Consider the following 27,100-nt stretch of genomic DNA (forward strand, 5'->3'; position numbering starts at 1 on the left):
AAAAGCTACAGTACAAGGGGCAAAGGATGCTTGAAGATCATAAGACATGCTGACAATTAGCAGAAATTTCTGGAGGTATTTCTATTTCTGTGGGCTGTGGAGGGATACAGAGGGCCACTAAGAGATGGGAAATAGGATAATACCTGAAGTTTTAAATCAAATTAATAAAATGTATTTGGCTCAGTTAATCTGAACAAAGCAATACTGACAGTTCTCGGAGTCAAAAGGAGATTGTATTTTGTTATAAGCATTTGTTAATAATCTCTAAAGAAGTTACCTTTTATTCACTAGTTACAAATCACTCCCCCTTGTTCTTTTTGCCAAGACTTGAGAAGCCCTTAGCATTAGAATTTCAACTAAATGATCTGCAAATCACATATTCATTTATAAACTTATAGGGAATAATCTTTTCAGTAGTTACTGTAATTGTGCTTTATGTAGCCTTTCTTGGAGCTCTAGAGTTTGTGTTCAGATGCTGTACTTACCTCAGAAATTCTAATTTCCAGCTGAAAGGTAAATTGTCCTTTTGTCTTTCATTCAGATCTGAACCACTTGTATTTATTAAACTGCTACTATCATAAAGACCTTACTTATGTTTATCAATTAAGACCTCTAAATAATATGTCCTTTTTTTTTTTTTTCTTAAAAAGTACTTAAAGGGCTGGGCCTGTAGCTCAGTGGCAGAGTCCTTGCCTGGCACATGTCAGGCACTGGGTTTGATCCTCAGCACCACATAAAAATAAATAAATAAAATAAAGGTATTGTGTCCATCTGTAACTAAAATATTTTTTTAAAAAAAGTATTTAAAAACATGTAGGATGCATGGCAAGTAATTATATGTCCTCAAGTTTTATATGAATGTTTTTAATCAAATGAAACTAAAATCTTTCAGTGGCATTAATATTGTAGTCCAGTATTTTTTTATTCAAATAGGTCAAATTAATTGAGTTTGTACATTTTGAAAGCTATCCTCATTTGAATGATGTTCATGTAAATAATGCATGAGGTGTGTAATGTGAAATAAAGCTAGACATGACACTCATCTATATTATTGAAAGTCTAAAATCTTAAATGAGATAAATGTCATTGTGAGGAAGATTTCTGCTTAGAACAGACATTGGGAGGAAATGATGCAGTGCTTTCATAGTCATTGACAAGGAACCTTGCATTCACATAGAATCCTTAACTCTCCTGGTGTGGTTTCATCTTTCCCATATAAGTTGGTACTGTTGTTCTCTTGTTACCTGAGGAAACTTGAGGTTCAAAGATCATAAGATGTAGTATTACTAACACACCAGGGGCAGGAATCCAGGGATGTTTTTGATAGTACTCTACAATGTCCTTCCATATTTATTTAGGTATTTACTTGACCAGAGAGGTTTCTGAACTCTACTATCATTTGTTTAACCCAAGTTTGGTTCTTGTCAGTTCACTGCATTTTTAAAAAGTGGGAATTAAGTAAAGGATTAAAATGAACAAATTTGCCCTGCCCAAGTGGCATATATATTTTCATGGGCTCTTTTGGTATTTCTGAAGAGTTGTTTTAATGAAAAATTTCTTCATTTCTTTTGAAACCACTCATTTAGTATATTTCTAAGCAATCATAAGTTATTCAGATTAATTAGTAAAATATACAAAAACAACTGATATTAGGAATCACTCATACTTCATTTTTAAATCAAATATGCATCCTTTTCATTATTTTTTACTCTTACACTGGTAATAGGAGATGAAGGTGACTATGGGTCCCATCAGTTTATACTTGAGGCAAGCATTCTACCAATTGAGCTGTATGCCCAGCCCTTTGTTTATATTTGAAACAAATATTTGCACGTGCTATATTTCAAGCACCCCTACTGCCTTTATTCTGTTGCCTCTCATTTAACCTTCACAATTCCATCATACTGTAAATGAGAAACTGAGTTGAAAGAAATTAGGTTATTTGCCCCAAATTACATAGTAATAAGTGGTCAAACTGTCTGTCACACTTCAGAGCCCATGCTACTTCCAGAACTCCAGATTTGACCAACAGTGATTCAAACATGAAGTAATAATCACTAGGATAAGAAACTTGACTGAACTTGACTTTGAGAAGCCTTTGATTCTAAACAATATTACCTATCTTCAAGAACAGGTTATTGCCACTATCCCTCATTCCCATCTTTGAAATACTGTGCACATTCTTTTAAATGAAGCACCATGGAGGCTCCCTTTGAAACAATCATTCTTTTTTCCCCTGAGAGTTCTGAGATCAAAACCTACTCTGTCATCCTACATATTGAATTATCACATAATCATAAACTGGGCTATCTAATAAAACTACCTGGGTTCAAGTCCCTGCTCTGACAACAACTGCTGAACCACCTAAGTAAGCAGCCTGACTCCTAAGCCTCAGTTGCTTCACCTGTAAAGTGAAAATAACAATACCTACCTCAGCATTACTAGAATTGAATGAGATAACTTACATAAAACACTAAGAATTAGTGTCTGACTCTTAGAAGAAGCTTTGGACATTCTAAATTAAATTGACAAAATGTTATTTACACAGTCCTCTTGATCTAATAATTTCAAAGTAATATATGAAGAAAAGACAAATGTTAATTTACATCAATTGCTATCTATAACCTAAACGGAATGGGGACATATTTGTTAAATTCACTACTAGTGCTCAATGTTTTATTTTATAAAATGCTGATAAAAAGAGAATAATATAACCTGTTTGGTTTTTTTTTGTTTTGTTTTGTTTTGTTTTGTTTTGTTTTGTTTAAAAGCATGTTCTTTAGCAGAATCCAGATTATAAAGTGCTAATGTTGGCAGAATTTCGCTAATACACATTTAGCATTCATAGAAAAGGAGGAGGAGAATGGGCAAGATTACCTTTTTTATGTTGGGAATATAGAGTGATACATTATGGACTTACTGCAGAATCTTTTTTTTTAATTTTACCTGATAAGAACATTGTGAAACAGGGGAAAAAAATATTCTACATGCATGAGTCATTCACTTCTATTAGAAAGTTTAAGGAGCAGAGGTCCTTGAGATTGGCATGATAATATAGTTTTTAAAAAAAAGTTCTTTCATGATGATTGTTATAGATAGTAACAAAACCAGTGCAAAATGAGTTACCCTGGTACACAGGCAACAAAGATATTATCACCAAATTGTTCTGATCTTTTAACTATATCTAAGAGAAAGTTAAAGGGTACTTAAAACAGGATAGAAAAATCCAAGTGGTAAGATTCCAAGTGAAGTTTAGTGAGAGCAATGCATAATTTCTACATAGTTGTTTATACTTCTTTATAGGCAATTTTAAATAATGCATCAACTTCTTTATAGTTATTAAATGAAATAAATACTGTTGTCATACTAATTTTTCAAATAACAATCTATTTATAATACATGTTCAGCATATAAAAACATTAAAAAAGCAAAGAACAAAATCACTAGTATTTCATATGCCACAGATAATCATTATTCATGTTTTTATTTATCCTCTGTTTTGTATATAGATGCTTTTTCCAGAAATGGAATTATGCCAGACCTCTTTTCTTCCCTTTTCTCTTTTTAGTATATTATCAACATTTTTCATATCATTAATTATTCTTCACATCTCATTTGATGTCTGTAATATTCTATCATGCAGATATAGCATAATTTAATGTGTATCCTTTTGGAGAAAATTAATTTCACGTTTTATTGTAAAACTTTCATCAATGAATAAAATAGTAGTTAAATATTTTATAAATCCATTATTTCCTTAAGCTAAAAGGAAATCAAATTGCTGAGTCAGGTAGACTTTTTTTAGGGGAAAAATTTAATTAAGGTAAAATTTACAAATGAGAAAACACAGTTGTTTTCTGTTCACTTTGAAGAAATGAATTATATACAATTGCCAAAATTTGTAAACCCACCAAAACAAGATATAGAACATTTGCATCACACTAAGAAAGTTACCTCGAGCCCTTCCCAGCTGATGCCTGCCTGGCCAGTTTCTAATTTCTGTATGCCTTTGGAAACACTTTCTTTCACTATATTATATTCTAGAAAGTTGAGTCATTTATACCTATACAAGGATTGTATGGAATTACTGGTTTCTCCTTACCCTGGGAATTGTGTGTGTATAAGTGTTTGTGTTTGTGTGTGTGTGTGTGTTGTAGCATAGATTGAAGATATAGATTTACTGATCCTTGCTTATTTCTACCTTATATTAATTTGTATTTCTTTGTTTACTGGCCAAGTTGAATTTTTTTCAATATGTCAACTGATCATTTGTATATCGTTATTGTGGCGGTGGTTGTTAATTGTCTGGTCTATTATGTTTATATATTTCTTATTTGCTTTATAAAATCTCTTAAATGTGAAATATTTTGTTGTTGTTTTTGTTCAAAATAGTTTTACCAGTTTGTCATTGCCATATAATTTTCTTATGGAGATTTTTGTTTGTTTTGAACATGGACTTTTAAATATTTGCATTGCCAAATCTGCCAATATTTTCCTGCATGTTTCCTGCCTTCTATTATTCTTAAGGCCTTCAAAATACCAAGTCTACATAGTTAAGTCTTTCTCTCAAGTATTTTTTTAATATATATATATATATATATATATATAACATTTATTTATTTATTTTATTTTTTCATTTTTATGTGGTGCTGAGGATCGAACCCAGAGCCTTGTAAGTGCTAGGCACGCGCTCTACCGCTGAGCCACAACCCCAACCCCACTCTAGTATTTTTATTGTTTTATTTTTAATTTTCAATTTATATCAAAAACCCACCTGGAATTGATTTGGCATATTAGGTCAATATTATAACTTTTTTTCTTTTTCTAAATTGTTAACCACCATAACTGAATAATCCTGTTTCCCTCACCAGTATCAAATGTATGCTTTATTATAGAGTGAGAGCTTTATGTATACTTTCGGGTTGGTTTCATTGTTTTACTTTTTTTTACACTGATTTTTTTTTCTGCCTATTCCTATGCTTGCTTATTGTAGCAGTATAATACTGTTTAGTATCTGGTAAGGCAAGTTGGACCTTTATTATTCTACATTTATATTTTTAGTTTCAAAGCCTGAGTGGATAATATGCTACATTCTTATTTTCTTTTAGTTATCCACACCTGGAAAAAGCTTAGACAATAGACCATGGAATCAATAAAAAGGCCCCATTATTTAACAGGTGGCCGCTACCTGAATTGCAGCCCCAGTGCCAAGAAGGAAATAATTAGTCTTTAGACAAATCCTTCAAAGTAATGGAAAAGATCGCATATGGAAAATAAGTAGCTTGAGGAATAAAAAAGAATGAAATCTAGCATGTTTGATTGCCTTTTGCTGGTATAGAGGTATATACGTGTTTTTATGAGAAATTTGGTCAGAAGTTTTTCCATTTCCCTACCCACTGACCAAAAACATGAAAGATTAACAAAGTCTCAGAATATGTACCATCTCAATTCCTTCTATTTTATCTGATATGAATTCCCAGGACATGTTTAGGTGGCCATGTAGAATTGCTCTCTCAAAGACTTTGTTACTCTCTAAATTAGCTGCCATTTGAAGTAAGAATATCCCTCCTCTCTTGTATTAATGCAAATAATCAAGTTAAATATATCTACTGAACATTTACAAAGCAAATCTCCTTTAAACCTGTAAGCTAGATATTGTTACTGTGTCCATATTATATGGGCAGAAATAGAGGCACAGATAAGTAACATGGATAAGTTCTCATAGCTAGGAAGTGGAGTTCAGAAATAGCCAATCATGCATGGCTCAGCAGTTTGGTTCTATTTATTTTCAAAGACATTCTGTCTCATTTGAGATTTTGTATTGTTTACATGTAATATCATCACACTTTATGCTATTTTTTAAAAAAAGCATTACTAGCTTATCTGGTGAAACTTAATGTGTCCACGTTTTCTTAGTATTATATATCAGAGGTTATCCCACCCACTTGACAATTTCTCTGAGATAGCATAAATATTTTTCATATTTTCTAATACAGCTGTTTTGTTGTTGATGTTGGTGGTGGTGGTGGTATTAAACTGTCATAATAAGCCCAAACAAGTGACTCTTAGTCAAAAATTGTCTAGCTCCTTTTAAATCTTGGAAGATATGAAATTTCATCTCTCTCATGTGTTAGTCCCTGTATTATTTGAAGAATTAAAATTCAGAAAGTTATTTTAAAAAACTTCTTTAACTTAAACAAGAAGCTCTTGCCACATTTATTCATAATTTTTCAGAGGAATATAAATAGTAAAGTGACTATGAGCATGGGATTTAGAGTCAGACCTGAATTTCAACCCCAGCTTGAAAACTCACTAGCTTTGTGATCTCAAGAAAATTACACAACTTTTCCAACTCTGTTCTTCAAAGTGTATACTGAGGATAATAATAGCACCTTTTTGATAGGTCAGGTTGTGGATTAAATGAGATGCTATTTTAAGGATTACTGTAGAGTGTCTGAAACAATCCATGCTCTACAAATGTTCTATTGTTCTCATCTGTTAGTTGTCATTGTTATTTTTAAAATTTAACACTGTCAGTTGATCGATCAAGATACTGATTGGAATTTGTACCATTTCTATAATGTTTGTCCATTTTTACAGTCTTTTCTTCATTCATAATTATTCATAGTGGTCAGTGTTAGTTTAGTGTCTATCATGATTCTCACATTCTGAGATAAAAGAAATTTGAGTTTTGATATTTTATCAGTGACTAGTAATGCCTCCATTAATGAAATATTGTTTTTTCCTTGAGGCTAATACTTAAAAAAAAAAAAAACTTGGGCAAAGCACATATGAAGGAATAACCTATAAAACAGAATATCATTACTTTGTAGAACATAGAATAAGCTCAGTGTAATATAAATGTTTTTATTCCATCCCTCTCTCTTAGCCAAGTTCTAAGGCAGTGATAAAATGAAGCAAAGGAATATGATTCTCCTGTTAGTGTTCATTTTATACAGGACTATAAATAGTGCTTCAAGAAAACCAATGTGGTTCTTTATAAATAGGATTTTGTCCAAGTTGCTGACCTGGAATGGTGATTGTTTTAATTTTGAGCTGTGTAAGCTGTCAGTCCCTGAAGTCACCTGTTTTTTCTGTTTTTTCTGTATTTTTTTTTTTCCTGGATAAAAAAAGAAGCTCTTCTGTATTCTCTGTGCTTTCATATGATTTGCCCTAAAATAAGTTTCTATCACATTAGAGAAGCTTGCTTTGTTCACAATCTGAGAGACAGGCAGCCAGCCATGTGCCCAGGCTGATTACCAGGCCTTTTCCATCTTGAACTCCATCGAACACATCTATGTTGTGCTATTACCCCACTGGCCATAGATTACATATTATTAGCTAAGCAGTTGGTTAAACCCCAGGCAGGTGTAAGAATACATATGACAGATTTATTCTGGAAAATTTCTTAAATCTTTCCACCTGTGTCCTGCTGAGTGTTAAGCATATCAGATAGTCAAGAAAGCCAAGAAACTATATTCCCCTATTTCTGGAGATATTTTGAAAATTACATTTTTCACATTTAGTCCAACAATATTCATTATTTACCAAAGACATTCTGTAACATAAGGATTTTTTTCCTTAACTGAGTAAAACAAAGACATTTTTTAGAGTTGGCTTTTCAAAACCCCAAACTGAGGGGGCAATATTAACATTCCTTTAAAATTCAGAACAAAGGAGGTTTTTTTCCATGTAGTGGTGAACTGTAAAAGAAAATCCATTGGTTTTCATCTTTTTTTTTTTCTTTTTCCAAAGGTCTGTGTCTATTTTTCTTTTTGCTTGACTTTTCAAATGTTCTATTTTCCTATCCTTGTTTTTGTTTGCTCAAGTATTTTAATTTTTTGCTCCTATTTTTCCTGTCAATTTTTAAATCTCTCTTCTGATTTTTTTGTTTGTGCTTTTTAACCATTTCTGTCTGCATTTTCTCTGCTGCTTTTAAGCTATTGTCTCTGTTGTCTGTTTAAGAAATTCTTCCTTTGTCTTTACTTTTCTTTCTTGATTTCTTTTCTTCCCTTGACCTCTCCTTTTTTCTCAGTCATCTCTCTCCTGTACCACCTGCTCTGCTAGACGTGAACAATATCACTGACCTCATTTTTCTTAGGACTTTTTTTTAATATACATTGATCTCTAGACTCATTCATGTTTTGTCTATCTGTCCCTCTCTCTTCATATGAGCTACTATTTTTGCTGTTCTCTACTTCATGTTGAAAAAAGATTTACACCTTTCTTTTTCACATGTGCTGGTTCTTAAACCCTCTACTATCTAATTCCTATAGATGCTTTGAACATGTGTGAAAAGAGAACCCTAAGTTACTTGTAATTACTGATGGAGAAAGCCCTAAGATTAAAAATTCATAAGGTTTTTACCCATAAATTACATTTTGATAATAAAAATGAAGAAGTGAAACTATACAATCAATGTTTCTAAACATTCTAGAAATCATAAGAAAACGTCAAAAAATTTTAAACAAAAAAGCCATTCATATGCTAAATAGTAGCTAAAATATGAATTGAGAATAACAGAAGAAAAATGGTTATGATATTTGCATTAATAATGTTATTCTTTATATATCTGGTTTAATTCACTTGAAGTGAATCTTAGAGTTTGTGATTTTTGAATTAGTTGTGCTTTCTTAGCACAACTATTATAATAAGCACCAAATGTTTGTTAACATAGTTATCAAATTCTCTAAAAACTATTTTGATACTTATTTTCCACTAGCCGCAAAAGTACCTATAAAAGTATCAGTTGTATTTAGGCTTCCAGATTTCCTAGGCTGTAAACTAGAACTCTGACTTCACTTGGTAGCTAACTCTATGATCTTTGATGGCTTTCCTTCAGGAGATTATCTGTAAAATGGAATAGAGAAAATTAAACTACTTGCATATATAAAAATCCAAGACTGTCTACCAAAAGTTCTCACAGTTCATTATTTTAGCCAGTTACAAAATAAATAACAAAAGTCAATAATTGCTCAGAAATAACCACTTAAAATCAGAATATTCTTAAAAGAATCTAATTTGACAAATATAAATTATCTAGAAATAAATAATTTTCAGAACCTTTATGTAAATGAAGAAAATTGCACACTATTATGGAAAAAGATATACTATGTTTCTAAAATAGTTCTTACTTTATAAAAACCAAGTTACTTCAGAATTATTCTATAAACCTAATATAATCCAAATAAAAATACCAGTAGAAAGAAAGAAAAGAGGAATAAAAATAGCCAAGAAAATTTTAAATTAAAAAAATAAGAGAGGGCAGGGGGTGTAGCTTAGTGATAGAGCATTTGCCTAGCATGCAAACCCTTGGGTTAGATCCCTAGCACCACCAAAAAGAATAAGGGAAGTCACCGTGCACTCCTTAGGTGTATGTTTTGCACAGTGACTTCCTTCTAAAGAGGACAATGTAAAAGACAGGAGAAAAGAGTAACAATACAGTGGAAACACACAAGAGGCACTACCTCAGCAAGGTGATTAAGGTTCACATCAGCAATCATAATTTCTGCTGATATTGTCTACCCTAGATATAATGTGATGAAAATATACTTTAATGGCTCTTTATATCTGGGATCTTGCTTCCAGTAACCCATAAACCAACTCTTATCATGAGAGAAATATTAAATTGCAGTGGGGAAGCATTCTGATAAATACCAGTATGCTTCAAAAGTGCCAAGGTGATTTTTTTTAAAAAGGAAATTTTGATAAATTGCCACAGCTGAGAATAACCTAAGGAGACATGACAAGTAATGAATGAGATCCTGGAACAGAAAAAAAGGACATTAGGTAAAAACAAAGTATGTTAGTGTGCTGAGACTGCTATATAACAAGATACCACTGATTGGCTGACTTTGATAACAGACATTTATTTTCTCACAGTTCTTTAGGCTGGAAGTCCAAGAACAAGATGCTGGCCAGGTTGAATCCCGTGAGGCCTCTCTTCTAGGCTTTCAGATAACCACCTTCTCTGTGTCCTCATAATGACCTTTTCTCTGTACATAAGTGTTCCTGGTGTCTCTTCCTCTTCCTATAAAGACATGAGTTCTGTTAGATTAGAGGTCCACCTTTATTACCTCATTTAAACTGAACTACCTCCATTAAAGCCTTATCTCCAAATATAGCCATTGACACTAGAAGTTGCGGCTCCAACATAAGAATTTTGCAAGGATACAGTTCAATCCAAAACACTTAGGAAATCAAAATAAACTATGTGCTTTACTTAATAATAACATCTATATTGGTTCATGAAGTATAACAAATGTACCATATTAATATAGATGATAATAATATAAGAAACTGGTTTTGATGTAAGCAGGAACTCTCTGTTCTATTTGCTCAATTTTTCTGTTTATCTACACTTGTTCTAAAGATAGTCTATTAAAAATAAATTTTGAGAAACGTGTTCAAAAACAAGTAAAGATATTCACTATAAAGTTATAAGAATTAAAACAATGAGTCACCACTGTACAGAGTAGATTTTCAGTAAATGAAGTTGAGACAATGAGGTAGCCATTTAGGGAAAATAATTAAATTAGAACTGTATCTGGCCCAACATACTAAAAAAATCTTCTAACTTGATTAATGATTAACAAATTAAAAAAAGAACTGTGATAGTGACAGGTGAAAATATAGATGAATATTTACCTGGTCTTGATGTGGGGAAAGACTTAAGTATGACCTTAAAGACAGCCCATAAAGAAGAGACTGCTTGCTATGACTAAAAAATTGTAAAGTTATGTGGAAGAAAAGAAAAAGGGAAGAGAAGGATAGAGGGAATAAAACAGGAAATACATAGAGGAAGCTCCACTAAAACAAAATTAAAGAGCAAATTACAAGCTAGGAAAGATATTTGTAATTTAAGTGATAAAAGGGGATTTACATTTATAACACAGGTAACATTCTCACAACTCTATAAGGAAAATATTAATGTGCTGTTTTTTAATGGTCAAAAGACACAAACATACATGTCACAAATAGCCAAAAACACGAAAACAAAATCAATTTTACTGGTAATCATAGCAAAATAAAGTACCTTATTCAGGACAGTATGAATGAATATGTATAAACTTTCTGAAGGACAGTCAGACCATATTAATCAAGAAACTAAAAATTGTATAAGTCTTTTTAAGAATTCTAATTGTAGGAATTTATCCTAAATATTAATAGAGATTCTCTATAACAAATGATAGAAATCGCTTCTAAAATGGGAAAATTGGTAGTATGGGAAACTTCAGGAATAAAGCTTGGGCATGGATGGACCAGAGAGTTCCACCAAAGTCAAGTACTTTTTTGTTAGTTTGTTTCCTGGCTCCATTTTCATTTCTGTGGTCTCTTCTGTAGCCAGGCTTCCCCAGGGTGGCAAAGATGACCTCCAGAAGCTCTGGGTTTATATTTCCATTATACTAACTAACAAAAAAAAGTTCCTGAGCCAATTCCATTTGCCCTTCCTGAGTTCAAATGTCCATGCTGTGATTCAATCACTGGTTATTCTGGGAAGTACTATCCCATGTGTCCCCTTCCTAGGATGAGGTGGAAAGCATCATCATCCCACCCCAACTACCTGGACTGAGAGTGGAAAAGAATTGTTTCTGAAAGGAAATAAAGGACTATGTAGATGCTTCCTACAATTAAGAAAATTCAAATATTGAGTCACATGGATTTTATTCACAGCATTTTTTGTAAAGGTGAAGATTTGAACAAAAATTTTATAATAAGGGATTGATCTTAATTATATGATCCAGTGCTAGACAGTGAATAAAATTATATATAGTTATCTACTTAAAAAGATAATTGTGGTATAGTCAGATGGGAAAATCAATAATATGTATGCATTCTTATCCTGTATATGTGTGTGTGTACATACATGCATGTACATATAGATACACAAAAAAATGTGAAGGAAGTGATGTGCCTGTGTATTTTCAATAGTTATTGATGAACCATGGAATTATAGGTATTTATTTTATCTTGATTTTCCTTTTTGTCTTAAAAAGGAAAATTACCTACTGGGCAAAAAGCAAAACACAAAAGCATTGAATGTGTATTACCTATTGTAATACACTTTGAAAGGGGTATGCAATATCATAGAATACCAAATTATAAAAAATGGTAAATGTGTAACACATATGTACAGCATTATGGACTGAAACGTGCCCTCCCAAAAAAATTTTCATATGTTGAAGTTCTAGCCAATATGGCAGTATTTGGAGGTAGGACCTTTGGGAGCTGGTTAGATGTAGATGAAGTCATGAGGGTGAAAACCGAAAATGAGATTGGTGTCCTCATAAGAAGAAGGAAGCAAAGTACTCCCTCTGTCTCTCCACTCATGTACTGAGGAAAGTCCATGTAAGGACACAGCAAAAACTATAGCCATCTGCAACCCAAGGAGAGAGTCCTCACCAGGCAGATACTCGCCCTGCTTGATCTTGTACTTCTGTATTCAGCACTGTGAGAAAATAAATTCCATTGTGTAAGTTACCTAATCCATGGTATTTTGTCATGGCAGCCAAACCTAGTAAGGCACATACACAAACTACAATATAAGTGGTAGTAAATATTTGAACCACTCTTCACCATTTGCAAAGACCTTTTGAAGGCATGATGTTTGATCCCACAATGAGATAAATAGGGAGCACCTTACCATCCCTTCTTCACAGATGGGAGGGAAAGAGACCTGAGAAGCAATGTGACTTTCCTCTAGTCACAATTAATGACCAAATTGTAACTCCAAACTCAGGTCTTCTGACTTCAATCCACAAAGGTTTCCATAGAAATTCAAAGGCAGGAGCAGGTCCTGAGGCCCAGAGTAGTCAGAAAAGACTCTTAGGAGGAAATGGGAATTAAACTGGGGCTTGAAAGGACCAGGCACATTCATCAGGGAGCCGGAGGTGGTAGAGTATTCCAGAAAAGTGACAGACAAAAAATATGTACAGCCCATCCCTGATACAGAGAAGTGTGGTCTTTTCAAACAATCAAACGTGAGCAGCAGTTAAAAATTGTTTTGTCTTGCTGAAATTTTTATTTAAATGCAAAAAAGACTGTTTTTGCTTTTCAAGTACAAGCCGCCTTTCAAGCCACCCCTCAAAAAACTTAAACCAGATCATTTAAGTTTGTGATCCATAGTTCCACAGAATGACAAACTTAAGGAATAACCAGGAGCTGTTTAGTTGGGTTTCTTAAGAATTTTAACTTAATAGAGAAATGAGAAGCTGTCAACACAGTACACAAATTATATGTATGACAAATTATGTGTATGCTGTTCACAGAGAGCACCAAGGTCTTTCAACCCACATAGGCAAACGCTGTCTGAGGACAATGTGTGCATTTTCCCCCTACTTCAAAGCTAAGCAGACCAAAGGCAATGTTAATCTTTAAGCAATTTAACTGACCTGTTTGAGAAAGATAAGTGCTGGATTTGCACAGCACAAATTTAGTGTTGGTGGAAATACCTTGTGGTTGTTTTTGAATACTGTCCTATTCTCTGTTGTTGTAGAATTTTAAAGGTGAGTTGCCTGCTGGAAAAACCAGAGGTTTGTAGAGATAATTGCTAAGTAATTTGAATTACATATAGATACTATCAAGGAGAAACATGAACAAAATAAGAATTCTAGCCAAAGATTTTGGAGGTGACTGCCTTCCCAGAAACATTTACTTATTCACAAGAATTTATTGAGAATCTTCTTCCAAACATTACTGAATGGTACCAGATACAAAGTCCAATAAGACAGAGCCACCATTCTTAAGCACACCTGTGGCCCATTGAGGGTGACAGCGTGAGGAAGACTAAACCAGAGTGAAATTCAGGGATCCAGGAGCCCAGAAGAGATACCTTTATGCTGGCAGAGAAACAGCAGACCAGCCAGGAGAGGATAAGGGTGCTGCCTCAGGGGGAGGGAGAGGGGGAGTTTATGGTAAGTAGAGAGGCAGCAAGGAGGCAGGAGAGTGCAAGTAAATTGAAATGTCTGGAAGTTAAGATGTGTTAGGGAAGGTGATGCTAAGGGAAAGCCAAATTATAGAAGCAACAAAAGAAATTTAAGTCTCCTTATGTAGACAGTGGAGTCACCAAAGGATTTAAACCACAGTAGGGAGTATGGCTTGATTTGCTGCATTTTTGAAAAACACATAGAGCAGAAAAGACCTGGATATCATCATAGACCACAGGCAATCCTTAGTAATTTGATGCCTGAGAGGAGATTGTCAGACACTATCCCCACAGGGCAGGCCATTGCCCTTGGTTCTGCCCTCTTTGGACTTCTAGCTGAATGGAATCTTATGTGGCACTCTAATTTTAGGAAGAACAAGGAGAAACTGGGGCTGAGGTTCTAGAAAGCGGTGACTTAAGGTAATAATGGAATAAAAATTTATAGCGGAAATTAATGTTTTATTTCTAAGTAACATTTTTCCCAAAGATGTACCCACAGGTCTCAGGACATTTTAGGACTTCTCTTTTGGAATTGCTCTAAAGGCTAGACTGGGAGCCACACAAGTGATCGTGTGCTGCATTTTGAAAATTTTCTAGTACAGGATAAGCACTACCCAATCTGATTTTTTTTTATCTTCCTTTCTGTATCTAGCACTGAATTAGCATTTGACTTATTCCCAAAATGAAATCCATCTTCATAGAATGGAAGTTTCCTACCTCCGAAGACATTCAAGAAAGTACCTAGGCAACAATGTACCAGCTCCAAGTTTCTTAACCCTCAGTCTTGGAAATTGCCTATGAAATGGGCTGGGGGTGTAGTTCATTGGGAAACTCCTTACTTACATACGTGACACACTGAGTTTGATTCCCCATCACCACAAAAAAGGAAGAGAAAGAGAGGTGGAGGGAGAAGGAGGAAGACAGGAAAAGAGGAAGATACTATCTTTCTACTCCATCATCCTGTTTACTGTGGATGCTACCAGAGAATATGGGAAAGCTTTTGGTAGACCACTGTCAGTAGATGCTCTGATTGTTGTTTTACACGTTGTAGGCAATTCCAAAACGTGTGTCTGCCGTGTTATGATGTCATTGTGTTCTCACTAATAGAAAATTTACTTCAGGCGAACAGGGCCTAGGTCCTACTCATCTTTGTGTCACCAGTATCTAATATTTGCCTTGCCTATAAAAAGCCCTCAGATGGTGAATGGAAGCTTGGCATTCATCATTTTTAAATCTACCCAGGTGCTTTTTAACATGCAACCTACATGTTAAAACTACACTTTAAGAAGCATTGCATTAGGGCTGGGGATGTAGCTCAAGCGGTAGTGTGCTCACCTGGCATGTGCATGGCGCTGGGTTCAATACTCACCACCACATACAAATAAAGATGTTGTGTCCTCAGAAAACTAAAAAAATTTTAAAAAAGAAGCATTGCTTTAGGGCTGGGGTTGCTGCTCAGTGATAGAATGCTTAACTAGCATGTATGAGGCACTGGGTTTGGTTCCCAGCACTGCATGTAAGTAAATAAATAAAAATAAAAGGTCCATGAACAGCTAAAATATAATTAAAGAAAAAAAAAAAACATTGCACAGTGGTGCATGCTGGTAATCTCCGTAACTTGGGACACTGAGTTGGGAGGATCGAAAGCTCGAGACCAACCTCAGCAACTTGGCAAGGCCCTTAGTTGAGATCCTGTCTCAAAAAAATATAAAAAGTGCTGGGGATGTGGCTTAATGGTTAAGCACCTCTAAGGGAGGGAGGGAGGGAGGGAGGGAAGGAAGGAAGGAAGGAAGGAAGGAAGGAAGGAAGGAAGGAAGGAAGGAAGGAAGGAAGGGAGGGAGGGAGGGAGGGAGGGAGGGAGGGAAGGAGGGAGGGTGGGAGGGAAGGAGGGAGGGAGGGAGGAAGTTTTAAAAAACAATAAAATCCTCTCTCCAGTTCTACATTAGGTTCCATAGGAGATGGAAAAGAACATGAGGTATTCTCGTACTGTAGTCCATCAAAAAATGAAAGCTTGCCATCTGATATGAATGCAGTGTAAAAGCAACTACCAGTATGTGCTGAGCTGTGAGAGGTCATGAAAAGATGTACTTGAGACTTTCTGCAGTCTGGTATATGGTTTAGAGAGTTTGCCATTAAAATAAAATACTGCCCTTCCCACAAAATGAGGTCAAGTGTTAGCTTAGCAAACGTCTAGTACCAGGCAGCAGTCTTGGCCAGCATAAGCAATCTGAAGGCTTCATTCCCATCACAGATCACTATGCTGGGCACTGGGAATATATCTGTGAACAAGGCTCAGACCATCTCAGATAACTGACAGTCTGTTCACAATTCAGTAAACAAGCAATTACTAAATGGTGAGAGTTAATGAAAAGAAACAAAGTAATTTGGGTGAGATAGGAAGCAACCAGTTGTTAGAAAGTTTTAAGGATCAAACTGAAGTATTTCAGTATAATACAATAGCCAGTTATTCCCATTGAAAGAAATGCTATAAAAGAAACTTATAAGAAATATTATTTTAGAGCTTTTGGAAGAATTTGGGAAGGGAGCAATAATACAGATGTAGAACAATTAGGATACCTGCAATAAAGATCATAAACATTAAAGTTTCTTTCAAAAGGGAAAAAAAGTTCCTAAATTATGATGACTTGGAAATGAGATGGAGTGGTATATTCCCTATGAACAGAGAGCTGTTACATTATATCAGCATAAATAAATGCATATCAATGAAGTGAATTGTTAATACTGGAATTCTATATTGGGATGTTTACTGTACGTCTGAGAATCAGGTCCCCTTTTTCATTCCCCATTGATATTAATTATAATCATATCTTAATCTATTTCAAAGTTGAGTGAGGAGTGAAAAATTATTTACTTTTGTTTATAATTTTTCAGTTCCATATCAAAAAAAGAGAAAAAGAAAAACTTACAACCTCTAAGTAAGTAGTAAGTCTCCTTGTTTCTGAAACACACTATGGTCAATGTTTTTGAGACTCTGAACCTGTGTTAAAATATTTATTAATCAGAACTAAATTTTTGTCTTTGCCTTCAGAAAGTGAGCAAGTTCTAAAATATTTATGTGTAAATAATTAGTGTGTAATTAATTCCAAAGAATTCACTGCCTTTATTAGATCAATTCTATGACCACCACAGAGTGGATAGTACTGTTATTAGGACATACAAGATTGTAAACTACCAGACCCTTGTACTCGAATTAAGTCTGTGTTCTCAGGCTTCATGCAAATCCTCAAAGGAGACCATGAAGTGTGGGCATGCTTTCAATTCCTTCAGTCTATTATTTATGGAGGCATGTAGGTCAGGAGTTTCTATGCTGAAAATCATAATAACTGTTTTGTTTGCCTTTTTTAGATGAAGTGACCAAAGCATGTTGAAAGATAAATGGGTGAAGCATTTTGACTATGCTTTTATTCCTATTAAATATTATTGCTGAGTAACCATCCATGCTAAGTATTATGATATTAATCTGAAGTAGTTTGTAAACTGATAGCTCCTTCTTTCCTTTGGGATTAGGTTTGTTATTAATCAAAATGTTGGATTTGTTTAGTACAGTGGTGTATGAAACAAACAGTTGAAACAGACAGACAACTCCTTTAATTTATGACTTTCTGTTGTTTCAAGTTTATAAGAAAATCTGTTTCTTCTTGTAGACTTTAGCTGTTGTTCACGTATCTTAATTTCATTTCTCATACCAGAGCCAGCTAAATCCAATAGCTGCAGATACTCTTATGGCATAGAAAGGAGGAAGGTGCCTTTGTATGTTTTCAATTGACTTAGTCTGGTAAAGTCATTTTTGAAGCATGGAAGTTTCTGCTAGAAATGAGTATTTCAGAAAAATCTATATGTTGGTGCAGAGAATGGGATCATTTTTAAAACAGAAGGATCTATATGTGGAAAGGTATTAATGAGTTCACTCGGATGATAGGGTTTTTTAATACCAGTATTGAATAAAACTCTTTTAAACACCGTGTGATTCCAGCAACTTCCTGATGTTGGCCTAGATACCAACAGCACCTCTAAGAACTTGGAAAGCTACAAAGAACTTACTGAAATGCAACAGGAGTTTGGGCTCCCCTGATGTCTGGTAAAGGACCTTCACAGGACAGTCTTGGCACTCTTCTAAACTTGTTTCCCTTTGGTAGTAATACACTTCATACTTTGTAGGGAATGCAGTATAGATTGTAAGAAGTGTTGTAGAAAAACCCATCCCTGTTATCTGAAACAAAATGCTAAATATATTTCTTAACTATGAAGAGTTATGCATTCTTTTTTTTTTTCCCCACTCAGTACTGGGAATCTAACCCAGGGCTTAACACATGCTAGACAAGTACTCTACTATTGAGCTATGTCCCCAATCCTTTTTTTTCCCCCTCTTTTTCTTTTTCAGACAGGGTCTCACTAAGTTGCCCAGGTTGGCCTTGAACTTGCAGTTCTCCTGCCTCAGCCTCCCAAGATTTTAGGCACATTCTTTCCATGCAAAGTAGTTGCAATTTTTTTATAGTGCTTTTAAAGTCAGGACTTGTTTCCGAGTTGACATAAGCTCAGAAGCACCTATTTGAAAGTGACTGTTACTGATTGGCTAGCCTTCAGAAGCACTTCACAGGAGTGAGTCTGCCACTGATCGGCACAAGACTGGCTGATTAGTTGGCTTTTAGAGGTGTATTTACTGAAATGAGTTGTCACTGATCATTTAGACCTAGATGAGTCATTATTAATTGGTTGAGTTCAGTTTAACTGTTTCCGATTGGTTGTAATGGTTATTCATTACCATAGCAATGGAAGAATCCACCTTTTTCTAGGAATTGGAGATTGTTTTACTTTCAGAAGCTAATACTGAAACACTGTAGGAAATTGAAAGTACTAGAAAATCAGACACTGGGGAATTCATCTAAGTGTACAATGGTGTTAAGATGCATTTTCTAAGTAAGGGTATTTACTAAAGCAACAGAAGTTTAAAAAATCAGCGTTCATGTGTGACATACATGTTCGTGTATTGAGAACAGTTATGAAATTTGATGCAAATAATATTAATATAAAATATTAAAATGTAAATGTGATTTACCTCATTTTGTAAAGTAGATTCTAGGTCATCCACATACCACTCATACTCACTGCATTCTGATAAGCCTCTTCAAGTGGAATAGAAGGTGTGGGAATAGCACAGAAGCTTCAACTTGTCAGCCCTTCAGCAGCTACTGAACCCTTAGAAATGGTAGCATCACTAATATTGTAGCACTTCATTTCCCTCCCAATATCTCTGTTAGGCTTCTTCAAAATCTGACTATATCTATAGGAGTTTGACACACTGTGCGGGGCAGGGGAATAGGGGATCTCTGCTAGCATCTACTGCCCAAATCTCTGCTTGTAAAATAAAAGAAATTAATATCATATTTGGGTTTCATCTGAGAATTACAATGGTATATACAGAATATTAACCCTATAGGCAGCTTAGTTCTATCTGCTGGGATGAAGAGACATGCATGTGGGATGGTTTTGTTTAACTAGAAGGAAAAAAACTTAACAGTTTTTTTTTGCTTATATAGAGACTGAACTTTTCTTTTCCCAAATTCATTCAACTGCCTAGAAATCTATTCTTTTGACTTCCCTGTTTATTCCTGACACCTTCTACTGGGGGCATATCTAGTAACTTACACAGTTCCCTGCTACTAAGGATAGCCAGCTTATGACCACTTAGGATTCAAGTACATGTTGATACCTTAAGACCAGTAAGCATTTGTTAAAGTAGGAAAACAGGATGGTTAGATTTGTTGTAATCAATGGTAAAAGGAGAAAATAAGTCCGGGTAATTACGCCATAAGTTTGATTTTCTTTTTATGAAAAAAAAAATATTAACCTAGCTACTCCCCAGAAAAGACAGTCATAACATTTGAATATCACTTATATTTTCATAATGTGTCCCCTATTATTGACCCATTGAACTACTGAAAACAAAACAAAATCAGATAGAACTGATTTATTATCTAGCATTTTGCTCTGCAACCTGGCTCACTCTAGTTTAGTGAGTGTGCGTTTCAAAGGAAGCAGAGTTCTTTGAGCATGGTTTGAAGAATACTTTGGGTTAAAACTCTTTTTAACCTCTTGCTAGGGGAGGAACTTCAAGTAAAGACCATGACAGAGACACTCACTACTAGAAATACAAGCCAGTGGAACAAACTCTGAGCATGTTTTTCAAATTTAAGTGTTTTCTGAGAAGTTGCTTTCCATGCAGTATAAGCACCAGTAAACAATAACTCTGTCTTGGTATTCCATACCCTTATAGCTCATTGTGCTGGTGATATTGGAGTGTAGAATTTCTACTTTCAATTCTCATACCAAAATCACTGAACCCTCTCTTTCCTTTAGGATGTCACATGTACTTCAGTTTGAGGATAAAAGCAGAAAAGTAAAAGATGCAAGCATGCAAGACTCAGACACATTTGAAATCTATGATCCTCGGAATCCAGTGAATAAAAGAAGAAGGGAAGAAAGCAAAAAGCTGATGAGAGAGAAAAAAGAAAGAAGATAAAATGAGAGTAATGATAACCAGAACATGCTGGAAAGGTGCCTGCAATAAATGGCCTTGTAGTGGCCATTGTTCCCAACAGCATCAATTAGGGGTGTGAAAGTATTTTTAAACCTATTGTCTGGTTTTAGAAAAGGATTATCTTGTTTGGTAAATTGTGGAATGATGTAAGCAAATGTTTTTGGTTACTGGTACATGCTTTTTTCCTAATTGACCTTTTATATTGTTAAATCTGAAATAAAATCTGTTTCCTTCCAGTTTACACCTTAAGCATTTGCAGACTATACAAACTTGTTTAGACCCTTTTTCCCTGAAATATGTGAAGGCTATCTCTTTAAGATTTTTTTTAATAAGAATTTCTTGCAGAAAAAATATTTGAGGGAAACCTCCCTGGCCCTAACATTGGAATATAACTTAAAAAAACTATAAAATATAATAAAAATAATATAAATATCAGTGGAATGTTTTGCATACAAATATCTAAAAATAGCCAAACCTGTAAGTCTCAGTAGCTTCATATGTTAAATCTTGAGGAACCCTCAAATGAATGTTCACACCTCCATCTAGGCCAACACCCAGGTTTTATGGATGCAGTCAAGACTAACACTCTACCTACTGTCAGCCAAGTTCACCAAACACCCCAGGCTGACACCAGGCTACCTGCTCACTCCTCTGTTCTTCTCAGCAAACAATAGCAGAGGTACATGCACAAGTCTCATTCTGGCAGTAGAACTTGTTGAGAATTTTACCTTTGATGACAGTCATTCATTTTGGGTATTTATATTATCTATATTTAATCAGTTCTAGAATTTGAATGCCACAATTGTAGCACAGGGTAATTTCATTCACCTAATAAAACCTTACCAGCCTCAGCTTTTCAGATAGTGTCTTATCAGATCTTTCAACAAACAGTCTTTTTAAAAATCTTTTTTAAAAATGCAATCCAATAGGCTTTCTGTAAGCACAGTTTTTCAAAATGTTGTTCCAGTTGAAACACTATAGCAGCAGCAGCCCTGGCAGACATGTTAAAAATACAAACATTTGCCTTACTACCCACCACCACCCTCCCTCACTGCTGGTTTTTTAGCTGCTTTGGAGATTAGCAGTGTATGGTGAAGTTAAAGATATGTATGTTCGGTGCTCAAAATATGATGATCAAAGACCTGTACCCTAAAGAAATTTTCAAACATTGCTCAAGGAAATTAGAAGATACTAAGCTGTCCTTTGAAGCATCATCCAGATGATGGATAATTGTATACCACATTATGGAATAATTTATAGAAGTAAAAGTCAATAATCAGAAACTATGAATATTAGCATATCTTTAAAATATGTGAAAAAAACAGCTATGTAAAAATTTGAAACCTAACATCATTATATATTTTTTATGCATGTATAATATGTAGCAAAAGTATGAAAACAGTGGGTTTTGCTAAGGAAAATGAGAAATACAAAGTGCTTCACTAGTGTGTGGTTTTATTTCTTAAGCTAGATGATTGGTACTTGGTTCTCATTCTATACACATTTTGAAATGCCTGAAATATTTCATCATTTTTATATTTATTTTTTAGTTTTCGGCGGACACAACATCTTTGTATGTGGTGCTGAGGATTGAACCCGGGCTGCACGCATGCCAGGCGAGCGCACTTCCGCTTGAGCCACATCCCCAGCCCTCATCATTTTTTTCTTGATAATTATATCTATAACCTGAGGTGAGAAGACAGGAGGACTCCCAGTATTGATAACTTTTCTTTTTTGCTTCAGGAAGGAGAAAGTTTCAAAGAAAAGGTGAGGGAGATGATTGGGGTGCTCTGGTTTGATGGCAGTTAATTCAAATGTAGGTGACCATACTCAATGCCACCCAAAAATAAGCACCTTTAGGAGTGCACCCTATCTTCCCCTCACCACAAAGGTTGTATTATCAATTTCATTTCAGATATTCAGAATTTTAGTTTCCGAATTCACAGTCTTTGAAGTTATTATAAACTGTGTTACCACTGAGCCTGTATTAAAATACGCTGTACATTTTTCAATCATTCCTTCTCAAATACAACCATCTTTACCAATGCAGTATTATCCCAAGAATGAGAGATCCACACACCTAAGGCATAAGTCAGAGATCAATATTTGTAGTTTTAAAAAATAATAGACAAAATTGAAACCTCAGTTTGGTAAAATGTTCCTTATCTTACTTAAACCTACTCTGAAGTTCTAGAGATTAGACTTTTAACAGAATAATTTCATCATGATAACAAAAGTCACTAGGAATTTAACAATGTTAGCAATAGTGGTTTTTTTTTTTTTTTTTTTTGGAAGAACAGAAATTATCTGTTAAATGTTGTATTTTATCTGCCCACAGTAAAGTCTTTGGAAATATCACAGTAATATGGTTGGGCCAAATGAATTAATTGCAAATAAAAAAAAGCAGAAATCCAAAACTATAAAAAATACAAAAACATATTTAAAAATTAGCCTTTAAATTTTACTGTAATTATATATTTCGGTCTATTTTTTCTTTTTATATCCTGCTCTGAGAACGTTATCTTGAGACTCATTGTCTGACAATGCTGAATATTCTGGAGAGCAAAAAGAAAAGCAACTTTGGGCTATTTTTGTTCTCATTCTATGACAAGACATTTCTTTCACTTTAGTTAAAACTTTTGGCAAGGTGAAAGTTAAAACCTTTGATTTTTCCTTTCTCAATAAGTAACTGAAGTAAATACAGATCTCTCTAGAATTTTTAATAGTGTAATATCCACATGCACATCATCACATGCCCTCAGCTCTCTGTATCCTCTGAGGCCACACAGTCAGTAATGTATCTAAAAATGGGGACACCATAGAACAAGGTCATTAAAAAGTGTGAGGAGATGAGTGGTTTGCTGCTGTTGTTTTTAGAACAAGTTTAATAAGCTATGGTGGCTGTCTTTATCAAACTGTCACTACCAAGTTTCTTGATAAGATCTGAGGTGTGAGGTACATAAACCTTTTGTGCTGTGTCAGTGTGGCCTGTATGGAAAAGGTTAGATAAATGCAGAATATTGCCTAAATACATTGTTTAATCTTGGTGATAACAAGAAAGAAAACGGAGGTGTGAAGTGAGTTACCATTGAGGGTTGTTATCAGTATAAGCAATTTGTATGTATGGGGTGTAGAGAAGTTAAGAGGGGTTACATTCTTCAACACTGTCATTCACAAAACAAGAGCAGATCTGCTTTCTCTATGGCTGTGACTCTCTTCCAGTAACTGAACAGTTTATCAGGAGGCACCGTTTCTGCTTACTAGAAAGCAGGAAGTTTTTCTGTCCCAAGTGTATTTTATCTCCTTTCTTCATTTAGCTTTTAATGAAGAGAAGTAAGACAGGAACCACATTGTGGAGAAATTCTTTCCAAGAGGAACTTTAAATTTGAATTCCAAGAGAGGCAGTAAAACACCAGATCTTACTAGGATGGGTGTTAAAAGTCCTGTTTGTAGAAATAGTCCCAAACCACCCCCTCTCACCAAAGGTATAGGTGACCAACTATCTCTGTCACAGGTGCCAAAAATGTCACTGATCCCTTTGGAAAGGTGTGGTAAACCAGCTCAAGGAAGGCAGGGAGGGAAGACCCTGATTTGCCTGAACTACAGCATTTGCCAGTTTTCATGGTATTGAGTACCCTCACCATTACGGATCTCAAGTGACCAAAGGTGGCTCCAGTATACAGCTTGTTCTTTTCCCTCATTAGGTTTCACTTCTGGCTAAAAGCTTTGCTTTGGTCATCACTGTGACCAAAACACCGTACAAGAACAACTCAAAGGAGGGAAAGTTATTTTGGTTCATGGTTCCAGAGGTTCAATCCATGCTCAGCTGAGTCCACTGCTCTGGGCCCAAGGTGAGGTAGCAAGTCATGGTGAAAGAACATGCTGCTCCATTTATAGCAGCCAAGAAAAAGAGAGAGAAGCAGAAAAGGGTCACAAGAGAGAGGAATCCTTCCAGGGTACGTACCCAAAACCCTACCTTCTCTAGCCATGCTGCACCTGCCTGCAGTTACTACCAGTTAGTCCATTCAAACAAGGATGGACTGATTATGTTACAGCCCTCACAATCCAATCATTCCATCTCCAAAGATTCCTACATTAACACAGGAGCTTTGGGGAATACCTCATATCCAAACCATAACAAGCTTGGCATAACTGTTGGCATCAGCACTAAAGAGCTCATAACAAGGGTTTTGTTTTGTTTTGTTTTGCTACTAAGGATTGATCCCAGGAGTGCTTAACTACTGAGCCACATCCCCGGCCCTTTTTTAAATATTTTATTTAGAGACAGGGTCTCACTGAGTTGCTAAGTGCCTCGCTAAGTTGCTGAGGCTGGCTTTGAACTTGTGATCCTCCTGCCTCAGCCTCCCAAGTCACTGGGATTACAGGCGTGTGCAACCATACCTGGTTCATACAAAGGTTTTAACCCTTTACCAGTATTACTATCCTTATGCATATTTCCACTTTATGTGATTATTTAATAATTTGGTCAAGTTTTGAGCTCTAGCAATATCTACACTCTATGTTTTTATGACAAGTTTGTAACTAATTTTCCAAAACTACTTGCCTTACATGTATTTTTATCCTGCTTGTCTCCCCACCCCACCAAGTTATTCGTATATCCAATTCAAAAAAACTTCCAAATCTTAGAAAAGAGGGAGCAAGGTTGTAATGATACTTCTTTGAATTAATCTATGTAAGCAATAATGTAAAAACTCATCGTTTAACTTTAAAAAGTGATATTTTGGGCTAAGGGGTGGGAAATCCTACCTGGAAAGAATAGCTTCTAAATGAAATGCAGACAGGAGTCTGGTCTCTCTCTTCCACATCTGCTGAGAATTATTCCCTTAAGATTAGATCATGGTATTAATTCATGTTACTTGGTCAGCAAAAACATCTTCTGGAGGCTTTCTACAGCAACAGTGAAAAAGAAGGTGTTCTTGGTCTTTTAGGAAATGATTATTTTCTTGTCTTCATGATGCCAAAAGTGATGGTCATTGCTAAAGTTCTGGCACTTTTTTAAAAATTAGGATAATTTTGAAAGTAGGAAACTCTTAAGTGACTTTACCATTTATTTTCTGACTTTAATCTAGTTGGAGATTTATTATGATATTCAAATATTTTACCAACAATATGTTTGAAATGGAGGGTATCACATTTAGAAAATAAATGAATCCCTTAAAATATATGCTATATGGTTAGTTCTCAACACTATTATAAAGTAATCTTGCAATTTCTGGGTTTTCAGTTTTTCATGTGGTATGTACAAATTGTTCTTTAATTTGCAATCTTTGGGGAAATATTTAGGATAAGAAGAATGTGATCATTTTATCTCCATTCTAAAGCCTTGTAATAATAATAACTGATATAAATAAGCTTGTTAAGAATAGATACTATCTCCCAACCAAAGAATTCAACAATTGATTTTTTAATTAATTTATAAAAGAGATATATATGACTTCATGTGAGGTCTAGGTCCATTTCAGAGTGAAATCCCATGTCTATCAAACCTGATAGGTTCAAAACTGAACTTCCTGGCCCAACCGCTGCCAAACTGCTTCACATGGCAGTTTTCCCATCTTTTATTGGCAATGCTATCTTTCCAATTGCTCAGGCCAATAGCTTGGATTCCTGTCCTTACCTCACACACCAATCTCTTATGACACTCTGTTGGGTCTACCTTCAAAAAAGATACAGAACTTCACCATTATTTACCCCTCTGCATTGCTCCCACCCTAGCCCAAGCTTTTATTTGGGTAATGAGAATAGCGTCATAATTGTCTCCACATTCTCACCCATGTTTCCCTGTAAATTGTTATCAACAGAAGAGTCAATGAAACCTTTTAAAATATAAGTCATATTGTTATACTTGTCTTATTAAATTACAAGTCCTTCCAGTGGCTACAAGGCTCTCTGTGTAATTGCCACCCCTTCCCCGCAATCCCTCTGACCTCCTTTCTTACTCCCTGCCATCTCTTTTTCTGCATCATTCATACAATCATTCAGGATGTTTATCAAATCAGCCATGTGTGGTTTATCTCAAGGCCTTTGTACTGGTCATTTCCTCCACCTAGAACTCTCCCTCCACTCCTTTAGGTCTTTGCTCAAATGGGACCTTCTGTATGAGGTCTACAATAATCTCTCTATTTTAAAATTGCAACCGACTCCTCCATGTATGCTCAATCACACAACTGCCTATTCATTTTTATTCAATAGTACTATTAGCTCCTATGCACTTTGCCTGATTAACTTATTGAATTTTTACAAAAAATTCAGTGAAAAAGGGACTCTTGTTTTCTATTTACAGATGAGGAAACAGCCTTAGAAAGGTTAATTATTTTTGTTTTTCATTCATCTCTCACCCTTGAATGCACTGCATGAAACCAAGCATTATATTCACTATTGTCCCAATGTCTACAAATAATAGACAACAATAATATAATAAAGAATATAATATAATGTATTATATAATATAAATGATATTTGTTGAATTAGTAAATAAACCAGTACATTAAAAAAAATCTTGGGGAGCCAACATGGAGTTATTACATATGTTAAGGTTGAGTTTCACCACGTTTCATTAAGACAGGACTTGCTTACAGTAAAAATGAAGGATGGAT

General features: G+C 34.9%; 1 protein-coding gene across 1 annotated transcript in view; it reads left to right on the plus strand.

Moving 5' to 3' along the window:
* The window catches only part of Cwc27 (CWC27 spliceosome associated cyclophilin), a 212,955-nt gene extending 190,649 nt beyond the window's left edge, over positions 1–22,306 (plus strand). Inside the window, exon 14 of the mRNA XM_026390852.2 lies at positions 20,303–22,306. Coding sequence (XP_026246637.2) covers positions 20,303–20,465 — 163 coding nt within the window. The 3' untranslated portion in view covers positions 20,466–22,306. The remainder of the gene's footprint in view (positions 1–20,302) is intronic.
* The last annotated feature ends 4,794 nt before the right edge of the window (positions 22,307–27,100 follow it).

The sequence above is a fragment of the Urocitellus parryii genome, chromosome 1, assembly GCF_045843805.1.
Source record: "Urocitellus parryii isolate mUroPar1 chromosome 1, mUroPar1.hap1, whole genome shotgun sequence".
In the NCBI taxonomy this organism is placed as follows: domain Eukaryota; kingdom Metazoa; phylum Chordata; class Mammalia; order Rodentia; family Sciuridae; genus Urocitellus; species Urocitellus parryii.